This window comes from Amphiura filiformis, chromosome 19 (assembly GCF_039555335.1).
Source record: "Amphiura filiformis chromosome 19, Afil_fr2py, whole genome shotgun sequence".
Taxonomy (NCBI): Eukaryota; Metazoa; Echinodermata; class Ophiuroidea; order Amphilepidida; family Amphiuridae; genus Amphiura; species Amphiura filiformis.
In genome coordinates, this window is record NC_092646.1 from 40,735,158 (window position 1) to 40,756,332 (window position 21,175).

Sequence of the window (21,175 nt, forward strand, 5' to 3'; positions counted from 1 at the left end):
CCGAGTTGTTTTACACCAAAAATAATGATGTCGTGTGTTATATGAGACGATAGATGCACGACAGCGGCTAAAAACAATAACTTTATTCTCATTCTTAAACACTTCAATTCAAATAAATATATTAATCATAAGTATGCCAAAAGTGAATCAAATTAAATCCTACATTTTACACCTAGGGCTTAGAATCGATCAGTCCCGATCCCATTTTTGCTATGCACCTCCGATTGGTTCAAATAGCACATATAAGTATCGTGTCGACTCCCACGCCCAAAAGTGTGTGATATCGTGTCTTATCACACGGGTAAGAACCAATAAGATTGCAAGAACGTTCTCAAGACATTTAAGAATTCTGATTAATTCGGCAAAATGGTTCACTTTTTGCGACACAATTGGAAATCCATTTTTGAGTCAATTGTTTATAAAATAAGTCTCTTCTCACAACTGAACCAAGAGCTGTAGGCATTCTTGTATTGTTTGTGATATTTGTACAATGTGTGGAATAAAATGCATCTTTAACAAATATTATATGTGAGTTTGTCTGATTTTTTTACTCTTTCTTTCAAAATATCACAAAATATTGTTAATTTTACCGTAAATTATCGTCTTAATGTTATTCATTATCATTTCCAAAGCACCACCACTTCAATTCACACGATGACATTTAAACAACAAAGCCAGAACAAATCATAAAGTGCCGCCACTTTATCGATTTATGTGTGATGTTTGAATAGATCGTGAAATGCTTATTATATCCCTGTATACACGTACTAAATGCATCATTTCCGAAGCGCCGCCACTTTTCGATTCACGCGATGACATTTAGTTTAAACAACATAGACAGAGCAAATCATAAAGCACCGCCACTTAATCGATTTACGTGCGGCGTTTGAATAAATCGTGAAATGCTTATATATCCCTGTATACACATACTAAATATGCATTATCTTGTGATGTCAAAAATCATCTGATCGAATGATTTTTGTCGTCACAAGATAATGCATATTTACGATCCACGAATGATAAATATTCATAGATAATATTTATTTCCGCATTGTTAATAAGAGATCAAGCACTAATTATGCATTCAGAACCGGTAAGACTGATTTACGTAGAAGTGTTCCGATTGGTCCGCAATGTGAATATGAATATTTAATATTTATCTCGAATTGTCAATATGAATATTTAGTAGATATTGTGCATACGTAAAAAATAAGTTATTGACGGAAACTCTTACAATAATACTACAAAGTAGCAAAAAAATGACAAAATTGCTAGAAAATTTGGACATGCATTCCGCGTTTCTAATTGAAATACACATAAAGACGACCCGCTGTGCCAAAGGTCACTTTTCCAGACACCTGTCTAGAAGCTGTAATGTCAGCGCCCATCTGGTCACGTGGACATTAAATTAAGTGCCTTTATTTAAATACCCTAAGACGACTATTTAGGGTTAATAATATCATACTTGTTTAAAGGTGCATAGATCGCAGATCAATGCTTCATGTTCATGTATGATACCCCCATGTCAACATCAAGTGCACCCTCCCTGGGGTTATAATTCTTACCTGTTGTGATCATAAACATTGCATCTGGTCCTTTCATGCCACTGGTATCAACAGCACTAATGATAATCATATACTCTGAACAAGGCATTAGATCTGACAATGTCAATGTTGCATTTGTGGTCTGTCCTGCCATCACCAAATCACTGCTATGCCGAAGCTGATATCTGTACTGCATTATTTGACATCCTCCAGGCGGTGGTTGCCATGACAATGAGGCACCATCACTAGATGATTCTGGTAGTGCTGTCAGGTTCTGCACTTCAGATGGAGCTAGTATAACATACAACATAAAAAAGTGGTATAAGTTTGTGTTATTAAAAAAAACCAGAATATCCTAACATGCGATACATATGTGATATTGTGTAGTGGTGTAGAGAGATTTTTCTGTTTCACATGGGGACGTATAAGTTTAGAGCTAGCTATATCCTATATCAGTTATTACTTTTTAACTATTAAAGATACAGTTTAATAGTTTGAACCTTTAACTTCAATCGAATCGGGCCACTGATAGACAACGGTGGAGGAGTATTGACTCTGTTTATTAGTTTCATATCATTCAAACATGTTTTTTTGTCCTTCACTTTAATAGGCCGCTATGTGTTGCGACTGATTAATTCAATTTCAGCTGTATTATATGAGACAATGATAAACAATGATAAAGAGAGCAAACACACTTTCGAAGTATTCACCGATCACACAGTCAACTCAAAACTAGGCTATACATGCATGCTGTGTCTGCGTGTAACCCTGAAAAACACATGCATTAATTACCATGTGCAATTTGCAAAAGACTTCTCGTGCGTTGCTAGAAAAGCGAGAGAAACAAAAATGAACATTTTGCACATACGTTTGCAGGGAGAACATTGTTTTGGTAGCAAGATGGCGGATCCGTTCAAAGGGAGAATACTACTGTTGAGACACAGCGTGTTCTGCGTTAGCTTAGTTTTACATGGTGCACGTACATACTTTTACGCGTGCTACACATGCAAGAAACCATGCTAAGCCAACACAGCACACGTTGAACTTCAAATCTAATGTCGGTGACTGGAGGTAGATATGTGACACGATCAAGGGAAATGAGTCGGATGTCGCTAATATTGATTTTTAGATATTGGCAAAGAAAGTCTTAAAATTCTTTTGTTTTATATTGTTTTCAGCGATTGATAAATTGACGTAGCTTTGCAAAGAAAAATTGTATCAACATGGGGTTTTCAGTTTCTGAAAGCTCTAAATATCCTCTTTAGAAACGTATGTAAAACTCATTTTCGACCAGGGTCGACATGTGACTCATTCCCCTTGATCATGTCACATATATAGACTATAGCTGCTGTTAAAGGCAGTTCTCGTTAGACCTGGCCTCACCTGTCGGTATCATCAGAACTGCTGAAGGTCCTTTCATGTTGGCATTATTAACAGCACTAATACTAAACATGTACTCTGAACATGGCATGAGATCCAAAAATGTCAGTGTAGTGTTTGGGGTCTGGCCAGCGGCCTCCAAAGCATTGTTATATTGTAGCTGGTATTTGTATGTCGTTATTTCTCCCCCTCTGGTACCACATGGTAATTCATCCCATGTGACAGTGACACTGTCCGTAGTTGCCATGGTAATGGCTGCTGATGGAGCCGCTGATGGGGCTGAAAAAAGAGGATCAAAATTACATTATAGCATTACTTTTAAAGTGGCCCACCAATGAGCTGTTTCTTTTAAAATCCACACTACCCCTGTGGAAGATGTTGGAAAATATCTTCCATGGGGTGGGCTATGAATTTCAAATTGAAACACATGAAGCAGCTCCATTTGAATTCCATACACCCTCTGAGAAAGATTCAGCCTGTATCTTTCAAACAGAGTTGGTTAATATTGTAATTCAATTTGAAATCCATACTCCCCCTGTGGAAGATATTTCTTACATCTTCCACAGGGGGAGTGTGGACTTTAAATGGATTATCATAATGTATTTGTTTAAAGAAATCAAAATGCAGTGGTATTTTGTACAAATAGGTTACCAAATATTGATCAATACACATTAAAGAGGTCATAATTGTATTAACAATGACAACAAAGCATTGAAGCAGCTGTTTCATATGTGTATTACCTATGCGTCTTATTTAAACATGTGCGAATGTATGCCAGCACCTTGATCTAATGTCACTGATTTTAAGAGTGTAAGTAAAGTTACCACGTTTAAGTTGTGAATTCAGCAGACTTGAGCATAGGCCTATGGAGTTTCGTGTTCTGTGGAACTAGAAACTCAGCAGGGTCATATATCTATTTATTTTTATCATTTACGTACCACTTTCAATAGTCATAGCCATGATTGACTCCTCAACACTACCTCCAACACCATTAACTGCAATCACAGATATCATGTATGTAGAATAGGGTGTCAACCCTGTGATATTAACCAATGTCCCTTCAGTTTCTATCGTAGTTATTTCACTGACATTAACTGGTGGCTGACATTGGTCTTGAGTGATGAGCTCATATGTGATTCTAAACATGTCTGGCTGACACGCCCCAGTCGATGGTTGCCACGACAACTCAAATCCAGATGATTTTGGTATGGTAGCCAAGTTTTGGACTGGAGAAGGTACTGAAATGAAAATTAACACAAGTTACTAAAATGGTTCATGTCAGTGACCCTGTCAGTGACATGGCGATCTACCACACCTCCACCCAAAAACAAACCATACCAAAACAAAAAAACATCAATGATTAAGGCATTTTTGCTAGTACATTGCTCAGGGGAGTTGCCAGGGGAAGGAAGTTTTTTTTCCCATACTGGGACAAACATCTTGATAACTATACTTTGCAGGGTTCGGTAGTGACATCAATGCTTTTTCACAGTTGTGCCACAAGTGTGCTGACATACCGCCCTTGTACATGTGTGTGTACACTCTGCGCGATTAAGTAACATGTGAATTTCGATCCTGCGACCAGTGAAATACACATATCACTACCGTACTTGAAGTGAACCAAAGGTTATAGGTATTTGCACCCCATAACAAACATGCTGGTTATGTGACTGACAGGGTTGGGATTAGGGTTAGGTTGAAAGATTAGATTACAATCAGGGTTAGGATTAGGAGCATGAATAAAAGACTGGGTTTAGGATCATGGTTAAGACACGGTGACGCAGCAATATAAGACTTAGACTCATGATCTCGAGGTGGTTCGAAGTCATAGATTCAAGTCCCTGCAATACCAATGTGTTGACTCGCTGTGGAGGTGTAGTGATCCCTCACACAGCAGCATTTCAGGGAGGAGTCTGGCCTAATTGTTTTAAAAGAGAGATGGCACTAATATATCTGACCTGCGAACATCAGTTCATGACTATTCCTCCCCTTTACCCATCACTATTCTAAACAGTCAACATCAATGGGTAAATTCTTTTCTGGAAAATTGTCTGGACATGTGACGCCCATGGGCGTAGACATATTAACATTATGGAATGTGACCCCGAGCACAGCGGGTGGTCTACCAATGTATTTGAATAGGAAAAATTCCTCCTTTGCAAGTTAATAATATTATCCGATAAATGTTTTTTTCCGGAGGTAGATATTTTTGAAATTACATTTCGATGATATTAAGATTGCTGAAGATTCAATAAATTTGCTATGCACTAATTTCTATCGAAATTGCGGCAAAGAATACTATTCCAATTCAAAATGACTAAGACTTGAATAGCGAGGTCACCGCTGGGGTTCAGGAATCAGGCTCGAGGTTACACTCACATTGATGAGCATTAGTCACATGCCCAGAAAATTTACCTGAGAAAATTTACCCATTTATGTTGACTGCTAAAGGTGTTAGAAAAATGCTTCAATAGTGCAGCCCTATAGACGAATCCGACCAGCCTAGTGATGGTCAGGATTAAGTCGGCCATAGCTGGGGCCATCCGCGCCATACTAGCTTACTTCGCTTGGATTACATCCAAGACGCCCACTATTGCGAAGCGCATCGGAGCGCGCAGCACTTCCGAGCGCCATGGGAGCGGTAAACGCTGACGCCTGTGATACTGGCGTCGCGAAAATCGATGGAAAGCCCCCGCTATGGCCACCAGTAAGGTGTAAGAATGTGTCAAGTCAGATTCGTGTATAGAATGATATCAGGTAGAGTACACATTAAGCTTACCTCCATCTAGTGTTTGCACTGTCAATTCCCCAGGCATTCCTCTCCCACCACTATTAACAGGAAAAACCCGGAAGTTATATGATGTGCATGGCTCCAGATCTGTGATCTCTGCTGTTCTATCTGGTGTATTGTCAAAGATAGCTGAGTTCAGGTCATATCTATATTGTGTGATATTGCCGCCTCTGTTCCCACACGGTACTTCATCCCATGACACTGTGACGCTAGTCTCGGTTGAAGCGGTCTGTGTGAGGCCTCGTGGTGGCGCTGATGGGGCTGAAATGGAAAGATCAGGATACTGCACTATTAGCTAAAGCAATCATATTTGTTATTGTATTTATGTCAACAACAAATAAAAACTTTTCTATGATAAGCAACCACATTGCTAACAATTGCACAGACAGAATGAGTTGCAACAAGCAATGCAAACTTATGGTATAAATAAATAATTAAAAAAAAGAAAATGGATTTATATAGCACATAGGAATCAAAGTGCTGTTATTTCGCTGCCACAGGTGAATCATCAGAATCAGATCGCATCAGCTAGGCTGGTCGGAGGTAAAGCTGGTGCAAACCTATCCACACTTAGATTGTAACATAGATTGTGCAGCTCCCCAAATTCCATTGGGTGAAGGAAATGTAATTTTTTTAGCCAAACAACTAATCACCGATTCTGAAAGCAGGAGGAAACTGGAGATCCCGGAGAAAACCTGCGAGAGCGAGCATGTATCGGGATAAACGAAGTGTACAACTGCACATACTGTCCTTTGGCACGGATGGGGCAAATCCAGGACTCAGTGGTGCAAGGCAACCGCTGTGCAAACTCACTCTCCCATGTACACAGATTACAAGGAAATGTTTGATGTAACATGCTTAAACATAAATTGCTTTGTTTACAGTGAACAAAAAGGAATGACCCAAAATGCAAGAATGATGCTTGAATATGCAAAAGATATAAAGATACAAAATAAGTGATGAGGTCAATGTATTGGAAATTGAAATTCCAAATTGGTACAATTGTACAATGTAGAAAAGTACCAGTGACTAAATCTACTATTGCTGTCATTGAAATGTTTTTTTCTTGTTCACATGTCGGAAAAATTTATTGACATGTCGACATAAAAGTACACTCGTTGATGAAGTTGAATAAACAATCATATATACCACAGTAAATGAGTATTCTACAAATTACCTTTAACATCTTTCGCAAAATCACACTTAAAATTGTTTTAGAGTATTTCTTCAACATAATTTTACCACTATTTTGTAAGTACCATGTGTCGTAAACAATGTCGATAATAACGTTTTGAACCACTAGGTTAAAAACCAGTTTTGACCCCTGCAGAAATAATGGTTTGGTCCTGTTAGTTTAGTTATTGTTATATGATCAATATGAGGTGATATAAGATCAATATGAGGTGATACATGTGTATTGTCTATTTGTTTATCATGGGCACCATCAGTGTTCATTGGACCAATCAGCGATCATCTTCAACAAGGCTTGATTCTTGTGTGTGTGTATGTACCACCATTATTCTGTCAACATTCATGCAGACAAGTCGTATGATGAATTTGTCTCCCACCCACCACTCCCTATTGCAAGGTGTGCATTTAAAGCCATTAAAAGTTTGAAAATAGTATAATAAAAGCCGAAAGTTTATGGCTAATTAAAAAAAAAATGTTGATGTATAAGAAAGAATAATCTTGGATAATCGAAGAAAATTTAATCAAATATGTGACATTATCTGTAGAACATTATATTGTAAATTTAATTTAATACTGTAACAAAAAATGTGCAACTCACTTTGCTTTGTTTGTTCATTTGAACTACTGGGTGAATAACCTACACCAGGATATTATTATCTACATAAGTGTGGTACCAGTAGCAATTAGAGCAAAGATATGAAAATATATTCGGTTGAGAGCCCCGAATAAGAATATATTGATGTTCTTTGCGTTACGTAATAGTATGACTATTCCTGTGTGGGAGAGTGTATGAGTAACCTCACTTCAGGTTCGGTTTCTATCACGGCAACATATTCCATTCTGTAGCGCAGTTGAATTTAAGTAGTGTGTGTCAAGTTTGCTTCTTCAGAAGAAGCATGAATGTTTAGAATCATCAGTAAATATGTTTATTTAAACCAGTTTTAGTCTCGGGTGGGATTTTTGTCGATTAAGATTGTTTATAGCGGGAAGGAAGGAATCAACACCAGGTTGGCATGGGATAGCCTAGGCAGGAGCCAAGTACTATGCCCTCAGATTTTTCTTGTTCAACAAAAATAAAAAATAAAAAATTTGGTTCAAGTTTTTTTGAGGTTGCGCAGCCCCCTAGTTATCACGTTGATTCCTGTGGTAGGCTGCCCTATTTTATTAGCGTAGACACGATATCCTAATTCTGTATACTTTCATAGCATGGCACAGTGTGTGCATCTCGTTTGGCAGCAATAAACCGACACCAAAATGCTATATTTGTTGTTGTATGTATGATGTGTGATGATGTAAGGATAGTCATAGTAAGGGTTTAGCAAAGAAGTATTAATATCGAATTGCTGGACTCGTGAAGCAGTTACCATTGGTATGTTACCTAACAGTCCTGATGATATTCAAGGGCTTATGTAATCGCTTTTAAATATCTAATTGTTTTTGATGTAGTGCTTATAGATGTACAATATATGTATTTTATAACGCTTTTTCTGGCTGAATAAAATGAAATGAAATATCTAATTACTTACAAGAGTTAGGGGTGTGCAATTTGACATATATTCATATGCTCTGGGCTCTTTTATATTTATGATGTTGGTATCAGCAAAGTTCATTTTGATAAAAATGTCAAAAGACCACCCTGTGCTTGGCTATATTAAAGAATAAATTTTGCAGGTACTTCATCTTGTAGAAAAAGTAGTTCAAGGTAACTCTTCTCTGTGCTAGTTTAACATGTTGAATGAACTGTTCTATGGGTGTGACTTAACTTTCACTATAATATTATCAAGGATTACTCAATGTTAAAACAGTCAAGTAAGGCAATGTTTTCTAACATGTATTTAATTATGTACATGTATACTTTATATATTTTCATATTGGATTAATATACTATTTTATATCCAAATTAACCTTTCAGGAATTTCTCTAATAGGATTCCAGGAAGCAATCTCTTGGAAGAACAGTATTCATGCACAGTTATCGTAAAGATTCAGCCCACTATTCACTAATATAATTATTCATTTGTTTAGTTATGACATGATCAGCTCCGGGGTAGATTGTTCACTGGGGAGGTACTAGATTCCAGGTAGATTGTTCACTGGGGCGGTATATCCAATAATATATTCATTAGTTTTGTTATGACATGATCAGTTCCCAGGTAGGTTGTTCACTGGGTTGAGGTAACTTAGGTAGGTTCATCTAGGTCCTGATTCATGATCAATTCAGCTCCCAGGTAGATTGTTCACGGGGGAGGTACTAGATTCCAGGTAGTTCACTGGGGCGGTATATCCAATAATATAGTTATTATTAGTTTTGTTATGACTTGATCAGCTCCCCAGGTAGGTAGTTCACTGGGGAGGTATCTTAGGTAGGTTCATCTAGGTCCTGGTAATAATACAAACTATATTTTCAAAGTATTGTGGAAGGTGTTTTCTTAATGTGCATGCTAATTCATTGTAACATATGATATTTGATGCAAATAAATATATGAATGTCTGTCTGAATGCCTGACAGATGCGCAATTGGTGTTTGTGGTTGAATTATTTCTGTCTGGGGGTAAATGTTGTAATCCAAATTTTATGTCGACATCTGGAACTTTTTCTGATGTCAACAACATGTCGACAAATTGCATGTCGATGACAGCACTAAAGTCTACAACAAGGAATAAATACAGGCATCTGTAGCATAATAAGACAAGATATTAAGGTGGTACTACACCCCCTTGATAAATTTGTAGCTATTTTTTACATTTTTCTCAAAAAATAATAACACACTGGTAACAAAACTTATGTATATTATAGGGGCAAGGAATCCAGTTACTACACTGGAATTTTGTTGACTCAAGACAAGCGATACCTTATTTATGATATGAAAAGAGGTACCGCTAGAACATACCTCATTTCGTAACATATATAATAAACCACTTGTCTTGAATCACTGAAATTTCAGTGAAGTAATGGTTTCCTTGCCCCTATAATATACATAACTTTTGTTACCCGTGTGTAGTTATTTTTATCAGGGGGTGTAGTACCACCTTATATAATCAAAATGACAAGTTTTCAAAATGAATTTTCAAGAAGCACATTCTTCGTAACACTACAAGCTGAAGGTGATTACATGCAAACATTCCGAGTGAGTTATTTTATTTTATTTTACAAATTCTGCTAAAATACATCAAAAAGCAAAGTAAAATTCAGTATGTACAAAAGGAAAGAAAGAAAGCGGACCTAATGGACTAGCCTGGAAGAGTCAGAAGCATCAAGACACTGTCACAATTAAGAGGTGTGACTCCTCCAACCCACTGGTTTTGAAAATAAGTACAAACTAGCGAAAATAATTACAAACAAGTTGCTTCGACAAGCAACATGTGCTGGTAGAAGGAAAATAGGCACAGAAAAAAACCAGCAGGAGATGCATAAAACCAATACCATAAAAACTCGATAGTTAGCATATGTGCTTACTATCAAGCACTTTTGAAAACATGAAATTGTACCAAAGTCCAGCGTATTACCAACTAAGCTAATGGGGTTGAGACACAAATTTACATGTTCGTATATAACTATGTATTGATGATTTGCTCAAATCCCTTTACACTTTTGTAGATGGGGTACTTCATGTTTTAAAAGCACTCGATAGTAAGCACATCAAACAAATGTATAGCCAAACTCATGAAGCAGGACAGGATAGAGTACAAACTCAGTAGGCCTATTCCATAAACTACCACTTCATATGTGACCGTACAGAATGAGCGTAAATGTCCTCAATTGTATTCTGAGTTACAGTGTAAAATGGGCATGAAGGTCGTATTCATAGGTACCTCAATTTGGTGCTACGTGTACCTCATTTAATGAGATAGACGTAGCACCAAATTGAAATACCTATGAATATGACCTTCATGCCCATTTTACACTGTAACTCAGAATACAATTGAGGACATTTACGGCTCATTCGCGGTTGTACGGTCACATATTGGCATTTTGGGGACAATCATAGGATGGTGGAAGAGTTCTTACAGTCTACATCCACAGCTCCTAATGTGCACTAGTCCTAAGATGCACTAGAGTATTCAGTAAATTCATGCAGCGTCCAACTGCTCATCCTGATTATCGGGTAAAGAGAACTAGGCTACGTGTTGATACACTGTGTAATCGGTGAATGAGGTGACGATGTGCTGATGACATGATTCAATTAGCCAATCAGTATCCCACTTCTGTATTTATGATATAGACATGCCAAATTGGCTGACTGCTGAAGAACCTTGCTGGAAACTCAGTGTAGTCCACAAAGTTTAATAATACCTTATTCTTACCCTAATTCTAAACCTAACCCAAACTCTAGGTTTAGCACTAAACCCCTACCCTAACTTTTGGACTATAGTCTGTCTCGTCTGATGTTTGAATTGTGTGCTCTAACCTAATCCCGCAGGGCATATACACACACGTAGAAGGGCCATTTGTCCATACACTGGTGATGCAACTACATAAGCGCACTGATAAGAATCTGCCACTGAAGAATCCAACATGGCATTACTCTCAACTCGAGACAAGACACACTATAGGAAACCTTTTTTTATCGGACAAGTTGACCTTTTTGTTGGACTAGCGAACCTTAGGACAAGCAAAGAGTCCTGTTCTGTCAAGTAGTGGAAGGATCAAAGCCTCTGCCCCTTTATTTGCAACTGAAAATGACTGCTTAGTGCCAGAAGTGGGCAAGCACAATAGCTGCCATGTGTAGCTGCCATGTGCAGATGATGAATACAATATATTGTGTGTAAATTGCCAAATGTTCACAGCGCAGCTACTGCACTTACCCACTTCTGGCACTGAGCAGTCAAAGAAAGACAGAAAACATGCTTGAAAGTAACGACAGAGCTAAACATCTGCAACATGCTGGTGTTATGATGCAAGCAAATGACACCACAGGCTTTCATTACAAACCTCTCTCCTCAGTCCTTCCTTCTACCTCTGTAACCATGCCAACACCAGCATCATTCTTAGGAGTCACAGACACCTTATAACTTGAATAGGGTACTAAACCAGACATTAGCACAGCAGTCTGAAACACTTCTGTGTAATACATAGGACCTATGTTCACATCTGCACACTGGTCTTGATTTAGGAATGTATAATGGATAATGTATCTGTTTGGTGGGCAAGAGGATGTTGATGGTTGCCATGACAACTGGAGTGATGTATCTGATGGGCTGGCTATGGTGAGATTCACCACACTGTCACTGGGAGCTGAAGGGAAATGAGTTTGTGTGTTATGAGTATGAAATACATTGAAACATTTTATTAGAATGACCCAAATAAACTGAATCTAACCCAAATAATCTTTGTATGTTTGACTTCCCAACATTGGCATATTATAATAGTATCATAAGGGCCTGGGGAAAATGCCAAAGCCAAAAAAATGGTCAGTTCCCCCATCAGGTTTGTCATCTCCCCTCCCATTGAATGACTCATGCTATGGCACTACTAATTTACTTAAATTAATGATTGGTTGAGGCCCATGGAATAATTGTATTGTTATACTTAGCCTCTTGATGTGTTTTATGTTTATGCTCTGCGTGCTAGCCATGCGCTTCAACGAAAAAGTTGGAAGTTTTGAAATATTTTCTCAAAATATCAAGAGCCATCTTAAGAACTATTGAATCAATACCAGGCTTGTTTGTACTCATTTTAATGCATTTTTCATGCTGATTCCAAATATGGTCATGAAAATTTACATTTCTGAAATTTTTGAATTTCTGAAATTTTTTTGAAACTTGTCGTCTTCAGTCGACACCCGCGTGAAGAGAGTTAATAAACATAACCTCTTGATGTATTTTATGTTAATATTTACATAGCTACATACATCTGGGACTATTATCATCATTACTAACATGCCATCAAACTCTGTGCAAATCATGCTCCTATCATCATTCTTACAAAATAAAAAATAAAAATTGTTCCAATAAAAAGAAACAATATTTCGCCTATGTCTAACATTCACCTAAACTTCTTCAAATACGTCTGCTCTGTCATTCAAAGTTTCTAGTCTCTTTTTAACCCCATGAGAACTACCTGCCGATTGGCCAAAATGAATATTGTGTCCAATTTTGAACCAATCAAGGAGGGTATTAATAAAATCATCTGCAAATGCAAGTTTGACCATAATGAGTTTAAAGCCTAGTCATAATTGGCAATTGAAATGAGCATTTCAAGTGATCAACCAATCAGAAATGCTGTTAGATGAGCAGTAGTGTCCAGGGGGTTAAAAACCTTATTGAACACTCCAGAATGCTACAGAACTTTCTTGAATAGATTAAATGGCTTGTCAATAAATTTTGAAAATAGTCAAATACCATATTACATTCTTGCCTACATTCAAACTAAAAAAATAACTATGTTAAATCATAGACTCTGTCTTCAGAGTCTATGGTTAAATTCAGCAATAAATTTACCTCCAACAGCTGTCTGCACTTCCACTATATCACTCCACGGACCCACACCAAAATCACTTAAAGCAGCTATTTTATACTCATACATCTCATTACATGCTAATCCAGTAAAGGTTAATTCATTATCATAAATAGCTCCTGTGTGAACATCTGCCATATTGGTTGAACTTTGCAGAATGAACACATAGTTTTGAATTACACTTCTACGGCTACCGCATACTACATTGTCCCATGTTAGTGTTACGCTGGAGGATGTTGCAGAGATGAGATTAATATTGGTGGGTGGTGCTGTGGGTGCTAAGGTAACAAAAATTAATTAAAGTTATATTAGTAATAGCTGTTAGCAAGGCTTATAAAGTCCAAGAGACCTTACAGTATGGTTTGTTTTATCAGCAGAATAAGCAGGACTTATATTTGCAAAGGAGATAATGGAGTCTGGGTGCTGCAGAATCCTATTTTGTTTTTAAATCTTGATACATTTGTCCATTGTGACTTAATCTTCACCCAAAGACCCATGATTTAAGGCATATTAGCTTAGATTCGCCCTCCAAATACCACTTATCCCAGAGCACATCTAGAAACACTCCATCATCTAGAGACACCAGCAATGCATCTCAAATCACCCATACATGATTAAGAGACCTGACTAGTAGGTTTTGAAACATCATAGCTCCATAAAATGCGAGACAATGAGAAAATATTAGTGCCCTAAACCATGTTGTTAATTTTATCTTTGTTAATTTTGTTTTCCCTGTCAATTATACAAATCCATGTGAAACATAAGAAATTAACACCCTGAGTACTACCTGCCGATCTAACATTGGCTCTTATTGGTCAATTACATGATATCTTCATTTTAATCACCAATCAGAATTGAGCGTGAAAATAATCCACCACAATTTTTTTGGGTGGTGTAATTATTCTAAAAATTTTGCTGATTGGTCCAATTGATAATGAAAACTTCTTTTTGACCAATAGGCAGGCAGTTCTCATAGGGTTAAGGCAATCCTAGCAATCTCATATAGTCCACCAAGAACATTGTGTTATCCTGCTGATTTTATCGTCATTAATATAGCATTCTCTAAGATATATTTTACAATAAAAAGATTGAGTAAGATGAACTTGAATTCTTAAATTTGTCTACAAAAAAGCTAGACATCTAAACTTTTTTTTTAAGTTCAAAATTAATAACTCCTCTGTATAATACAAAACATGAAACAGCAACATGCACACAATCAGAACAAAGATGACATGCAATGTTAACAACCATAAACACAGTCAAACAAACATCACATACATGACATACATAGTTTTTCACCAGGGTCATCGATCATGCCACTGTTTTTCCATATCACATACATGTAAACATAATGGTGATGATACAATATGGATGAATCTAGTGTCAAATTTTGAAAAACAATTTTGAGATAATAGGCTTGGTTAGGCTCCATCCAATATTTCAATGTCTTCTGGCTGAAGACACATTACATGACCATGTATGCAGCATCCTAAAAGCCCAGCAATGGACTATTCCAGTTGAAATCCATACACCCCCTATGGAAGACTTGACCTTAATCTCCCACACAGGGGGTATATTTTTTAAATGGAATCACCCATTCAGGTAAACCCATTTGAAATTCACACTCCCTGTGTGGAATATTAAGATGATCAAGATCATATCTTCCGTAGTGGGTGTATGGATTTTAACTGGAATAGATCAATTCTGATTCACAGTAAACTTCATCCTTACCAAGTCCACCTGTCGTCCAATCAACAGATTTCTCCGGGCCATTCCCAGCAATGTTTCTCCCCCATACCGATATCGTATAATTGGAAAATGCCATCAAGTCTGATATCGTTACACTGGTTTGGCCTTCTGCAACTAAGATCTCTGTAGTAACACTGGCATCTTGACACTGGTCAATGCTGGTCAGTGTGTGCTCTACCACATATTCTGTTGCTGGACAGGGGCTTGTTGGTGGCTGCCAAGACACGACAAGATTTGTGTTGGTTGGCTCGGCGACTGCGAGAGACACAACTTCACTTGGTGCTGGTAAAAGAAGAAAACATGATTCTTGAGTACTTGTTAAAATGGTGGTGCTGTAACAATAAGATCTTAAACATGCCAAAGTATATTTCTGTTGTTTAACCACAAGATGGCACTACACTCACTGAATGACCATTGGGATGTGTTAGGAACAAAATTCTTATTTCAATTTCTATCTTAAGAACCACAGAACCAATACTAGTCTTGTTTGTACTCATTTTAATGCATTTTTCATGCTGATTCTAAATAAGGTCATGAAAATTTACAATTCTGAAATTTTTAAATTTTTACAAAAAAATTGAAACTTGTCGTCTGTTGTCTGCAGTCGACACCAGCGTGGAGCGAGTTAATTGGTAACTCACCACTTGTATACGTAGTTGGTGCAAGTAACTCTTCACTGTACGGCCCAACATCAATGGTCTTTGCTGCTACCACAAATGTATAGTTAGAACATGACATCAGCCCTTCTATTGTCACTGTCGTCGCCGATACTTCATCAGCTATGACTTGCGTTGTGTCTCTTGCATTGATCAATCTGTACAAATATTTCTTGAGGTCTCCACGACGACTGCCACAAGGTATCATATCCCAGGTGAATGTGATACTAGAGGAAGTCACTACTGTAGTCTGGACATTTTGTGGTGCCACCAATGGGACTGAAACAGGAGGAAAGAAAAAAACAATGATTTTTGATGTGAAACCCACGACATAATGCAATGTATTGTTCACATCAAACAATGTTACATCTACATTTTGTCTTAAAACAAAGAAAATAATAGCAGTTTATTTATTATATTGTTATAGTGCCTAATAATATTAATTAGTACAACGTAATACTCAAAAACACATATGTGTACACAGTAGCGTAGCCAGCGGGGGGGCAGGTGGGGCAGAGTGAAAACACTGACAAAAAATGAAAGAAAAAATGAAAAAAAAAAAAAAAATGAGAGAGAAAATCAGGAGGGCAAAGGAAAAGAAAAAGGGCAAGGGCCCTTTTCTAGCAAAATTCAGGGCCAAAATAGTGTAAAATACAAAATTTTCAAGGCTACGCCAAAATTGTAACAATAATAAAGCCCTTTTTAGCCGGATAATGGGCGAAAATAGTGTAAAATACCTTTTTTTTTTTTCGCACTACGTGCATTACATTATCCCAATAAGGCCCTTTTCGGGAAGCTCAAGACATACAGTCTCTATGTATTGTATGATGCAACTGCAATTTTTTTCGTCTGTGCCCCCAAAATTTTATTTTGCCCCCCCTGACCAAGAAAGCTGGCTACGCCCCTGTGTGTACATCCATAACAAAAGGATGCACTTGTCGGCTGCTACATGTGTCTCTTTTTATAATAGCTAGAAATAAATACTAGACTCAACTCAAGTGGAGATCACTTCAAATCATCCCAAGCCACATGGTTTAGGAATGTTCTAGCTGTATTCTCAAAGCATGTACATGTAACTTGGGGATGATTTGAAGTCACCTCCACTTGAGATGAGTCTGGTATTTGTTCCTAGCTAATTATGAAAAATGAGACACATGTAGCAGCCGACAAGTGCATCCTTTTGATATGGATGTACACATATTAGTTCTCATAGTACCAGCTTGTGCCTACAGAGTATTTCACAGTTATGTTAAATGATGAAAAGTACATCCATAGATAATCAAATGAGAGGCTTTGCAGTACTGATAAATTGTTTCCCTTGTAGGTAACATTAACCCTCACTGAAAGCAGACACCAGTTCAAGGGAAATGGACAGTGATGATTCAAAGAGGAAACAGATAGTAATTCAGACCAATATGCAGAGACATCTTTATTAAGGGAAAACAGATAATGAGAGCAGATATAAAAGTGCATTCATAGATAATAGACCATTTCAGCAGAAAACAGATAGTGATGTTTCAGCATGTTCAGAAAGAGTAATGCAGAGGAAACAGATAGTAATTCAGACCAAGATGCGGAGACATCTTTAAGGGAAAACAGATAATGAGAGCAGATATAAAAGTGCATTCATAGATATAATAAACCAAGAAGCAAAAACCATTTCAGCAGAAAACAGATAGTGATGTTTCAGCATGTTCAGAGAGAGTAATGCAGAGGAAACAGATAGTAATTCAGACCAAGATGCAGATACATCTTCAAAGGAAAACAGATAATGAGAGCAGATATAAAACTTTTAAAAGTGTAGTCATCTTTAATAGGCCCACAATTTCCTGTGGTCCATTCCTCGCATGGACAGCATTTGTATCGTCCTTCATTAAAGTGATAAGGGGTGCACCATTAGATTTCCAGGGGGCATGGGAGTTTTAAAAAAAACTTTGACAATGTGCAAAGAAAAAAAAAACTTTGCCTACTTCAGATGGAAAAAAAAAAACCCACTTGACTAAAAAAAAACTTGTCTGTGGTAGGGAAAATAGTGTAAATCTGTTTTTGCGTTCTTTGCATAAAATGGACCCAAATTTATTTATTTATTACATTTGGTAAAAAGCACAGGCAATACCCAATAGTGCTCAAAGAGCACTAAATTAAAGGGAAGCCCTGCATACAAAGCGAACAAATATAAACTGAGAAGCAAAAACAAGATAAACTAGATGGACCGCGGTTCTCGGATGTCGCGGTTTTCGACACAAAGCGTCGACCATGATGCCTCCACCAAAGGGAGTGATGTGGCACGTACTCACAAGTTGATACAAAGCTGGGTGACCCCGGATGACCCCAAAATGACCTTCCAAATATTTGGCTCTAAATGTTGACTGTACCCACCAAGTTTCATGTACGTATGACAGTTTATACTAATTTGACCTCAGATGACCCCTGGTGACCCCAAAATGACCTTCCAAAAAATTGGCTCTAAATGTTGACTGTACCCAATAAGTTTTATGCCCATCCAACAGTTTTTACTAATTTGACCTCAGATGACCCCTGGTGACCCCAAAATGATGCCCCAAAAATTTTGGCTCTAAATGTTGACTGTACTCACTAAGTTTCATGCCCATATGATAGTCTTAACTAATTTGACCTCAAATGACCCCTGGTGACCCCAAAATGACCCCCCCCAAAAAAAATTTGGCTCTAAATGTTGACTGTACCCACCAAGTTTCATGCCCATATGACAGTTTTTATTAATTTGACCTCAGATGACCCCTGGATGACCTCGGATGACCCCGAAATGAACTTCCAAAAATTTGGCTCTATATATTGACTGTACCCAACAAATTTCATGCCCATATGACAGTTTTTACTAATTTGACCTCAGATGACCCCTGGGTGACCCTGGATGACCCCAAAATGACCTTCAAAAAATTAGGCTCTAAATGTTGACTGTACCCACCAAGTTTCATTCCCATACGACAGTTTTACTAATTTGACCTCAGATGACCCTGGGTGACCCCAAATGACCCCAAAATGACCTTCCAAAAATTCGGCTCTAAATGTTGACTGTACCTACCAAGTTTCATGGCCATATGACAGTTTTTGCTCATTTGACCTCAAATGACCCCTGTATGACCTCAGGTGACCTTGACCCACTAACCAATACAAACTTGTTCTGCCTGGGGTCAAGATGCACCCACCCACCAAGTTTGAGGAACATGCGACCCCTAGTCTCCGAGAAAAGAGGTAAATAAGGAAAATGAGCCCCATGACCTCAAATGACCTTTTACCTCAGTATATGACCTTGAACCTCACCCAAAAAAAAGTAGCCAGAGTTTTTGACCATGACCCACATATCCTGAAAATCTGAAGTCAATCCGCCCATCCATGCCCGAGATATGGCATCGGAAGGACGGACATTGCAAAAACAGTATGCCTCGCGGTGGAGGCATAAAAGACAACTATTGGAGGGCTTTAACTGCAGCCTTGAAAGCAGACAAGGTGGGACAACAGACAACATTTTCTGGTAGCTCATTCACCAAGGTGGAAGAAACTTCTTTGACAAAGTGTGAGGTGGCTGAAAGGTGGGTAGAGAGCTCGGGAATGGTTACATCTTGAGTTGGAACGTGAATGAGGTGTGAATACATTAGGAGCCTCAAGAGAGGGGAGGTTAGTTTGGGAAAGGAGGCTGTCATGTTCCAGGTCCCAAATCAATCAAATCAAGTCGGGAGCAAAGGTGCAATCAGTGATTGTCGCAAAATTGGTAAGAATATAGCTGAATCTATATTTATCTTATATCTATAGGGGAGAGTGGGAAATGTTTGCCCTGGGGGCAGGTTCGCCCACCATGTGATTCTCAGCACTACGGCCATCGGAGAATTTGGTGATTGCAAAATTAGGTGACATAGGTCTCATATTAGCTACGCGACATATAGGAACATGTTCATCGAACTGCAGTCAAAACAAAACAAAAATTACACAAAAACATAAATTTTTCTTACATTAATATCATCATCGATACTTAAATATAGATGATTTTAATGGAAACCTGTACTTATCTGCATCAAAGATTTAATGCAGTTATAAACTCGGCATGCGATTTGTATTTTGCATACCCTGAGGAAAACACAAAGATGTGCATAACGGGCACATTCGTTGGTGAGTCCAGAATTTGATTCAATCAATGGTACTGTAAAAACTTACCAGCTTGCTGAGTAGAAAATTGAGCTTCTATGACCCCTCCTCTTCCTGCACTGTTAATGCTAGTCACAATTAAGCTGAACACAGAATTGGCCAACAAGTCCCTGAATATCACTGTTGTTTCAGAAGTTGTTGTTGCAAATTCTGTTTGGTTTGAACCCAGACAGCCATCTATGAATGTTGCAATAAGTTCCACGTGGTATTCTGTAGCCGGACATGCACCTGTTGGTGGGGTCCATGTAACTTCTGTCTGATCAAAGTTGATTACACCTGGAAATCCTATCATCTCTACCGATCCTGGCACTGTAAGGGTCAAAGGTCAAGAAATAAAAAGATAAAATTATTAAAGACATGTATAAAAAATATATGAAAATATGTAAAAAAATAAAGAACAGATTCTTGGTGTGGAATATAGCTATGATGCTGTAAAGAATCATGGTAAACCGTGAGTGCATGTGATTTAAATATATCAATCAAAAATAATCGCACATGTCCCATGGTTAGCGCCATAACAAGACCACTGTAGAGTCTACAATCAAGGAAATAAATGTTGGCACATTCTGTCATACTAAATGTAAATTGCCACCCCTCTTCTACAATTCAGTGTTGTTAAAAGCACTTTTTCCATTGGCTCTTTGGTCTCCGCAACATTGATTGAAGGGGAATGGGAAAGGGAAGGTTTGTACTTCTCATCAAACAAACATAGTTATACTAATTTGAGTGAACTATCAGAATGGCAATGAAGAGTTCCAACATATTGTCAAGGTGTGCCAACTCTTTTTACCTTATTATTAATTGTCACCCATCATTTAAGGAATTGGCTCCTGTGATGGGCAAAATTAAGTCTTTCAAAAGACAACTCAGTGATGTATGTTATTCTTATTTAGCTTAAAGGAGTATTTCGTGATCCCAGCATCCTCTTTTTATGACATTTTTCAGTACATATCCACGAAAAAAGCATATTCTCAAAATTTCAGTTGATTCCGATTTTGCGTTTGGGAGTTATGCATGATTGTGTGTATTACACTGCTCCATAGACAATACGTTGTAATTTCGTTCTGGTGCACCAGAACGAAATTCAAATTTCGAGATATCTTTGCTAAACGAATTAATCTGCAAGAAATATTTTGTACATAAACATTATGTAGCCATAAGTTTCCAGTGATATAAAAATCTCAACTTTTTTTGAGAAAAGTGGGGGGATGAGGCTGTGGATCATGA

At 37.8% G+C, this 21,175-nt stretch overlaps 1 protein-coding gene across 1 annotated transcript in view; it reads right to left on the reverse strand.

Moving 5' to 3' along the window:
* The window catches only part of LOC140141304 (phosphatidylinositol phosphatase PTPRQ-like), a 177,717-nt gene that overhangs the window by 19,035 nt on the left and 137,507 nt on the right, over positions 1–21,175 (reverse strand). Inside the window, exons 11-18 of the mRNA XM_072163131.1 lie at positions 19,958–20,257; positions 15,752–16,045; positions 15,093–15,392; positions 11,838–12,140; positions 5,704–5,976; positions 3,863–4,162; positions 2,928–3,203; positions 1,566–1,835 (exon numbers count right to left, since the gene is read on the reverse strand). Coding sequence (XP_072019232.1) covers positions 1,566–1,835; positions 2,928–3,203; positions 3,863–4,162; positions 5,704–5,976; positions 11,838–12,140; positions 15,093–15,392; positions 15,752–16,045; positions 19,958–20,257 — 2,316 coding nt within the window. The remainder of the gene's footprint in view (positions 1–1,565; positions 1,836–2,927; positions 3,204–3,862; positions 4,163–5,703; positions 5,977–11,837; positions 12,141–15,092; positions 15,393–15,751; positions 16,046–19,957; positions 20,258–21,175) is intronic.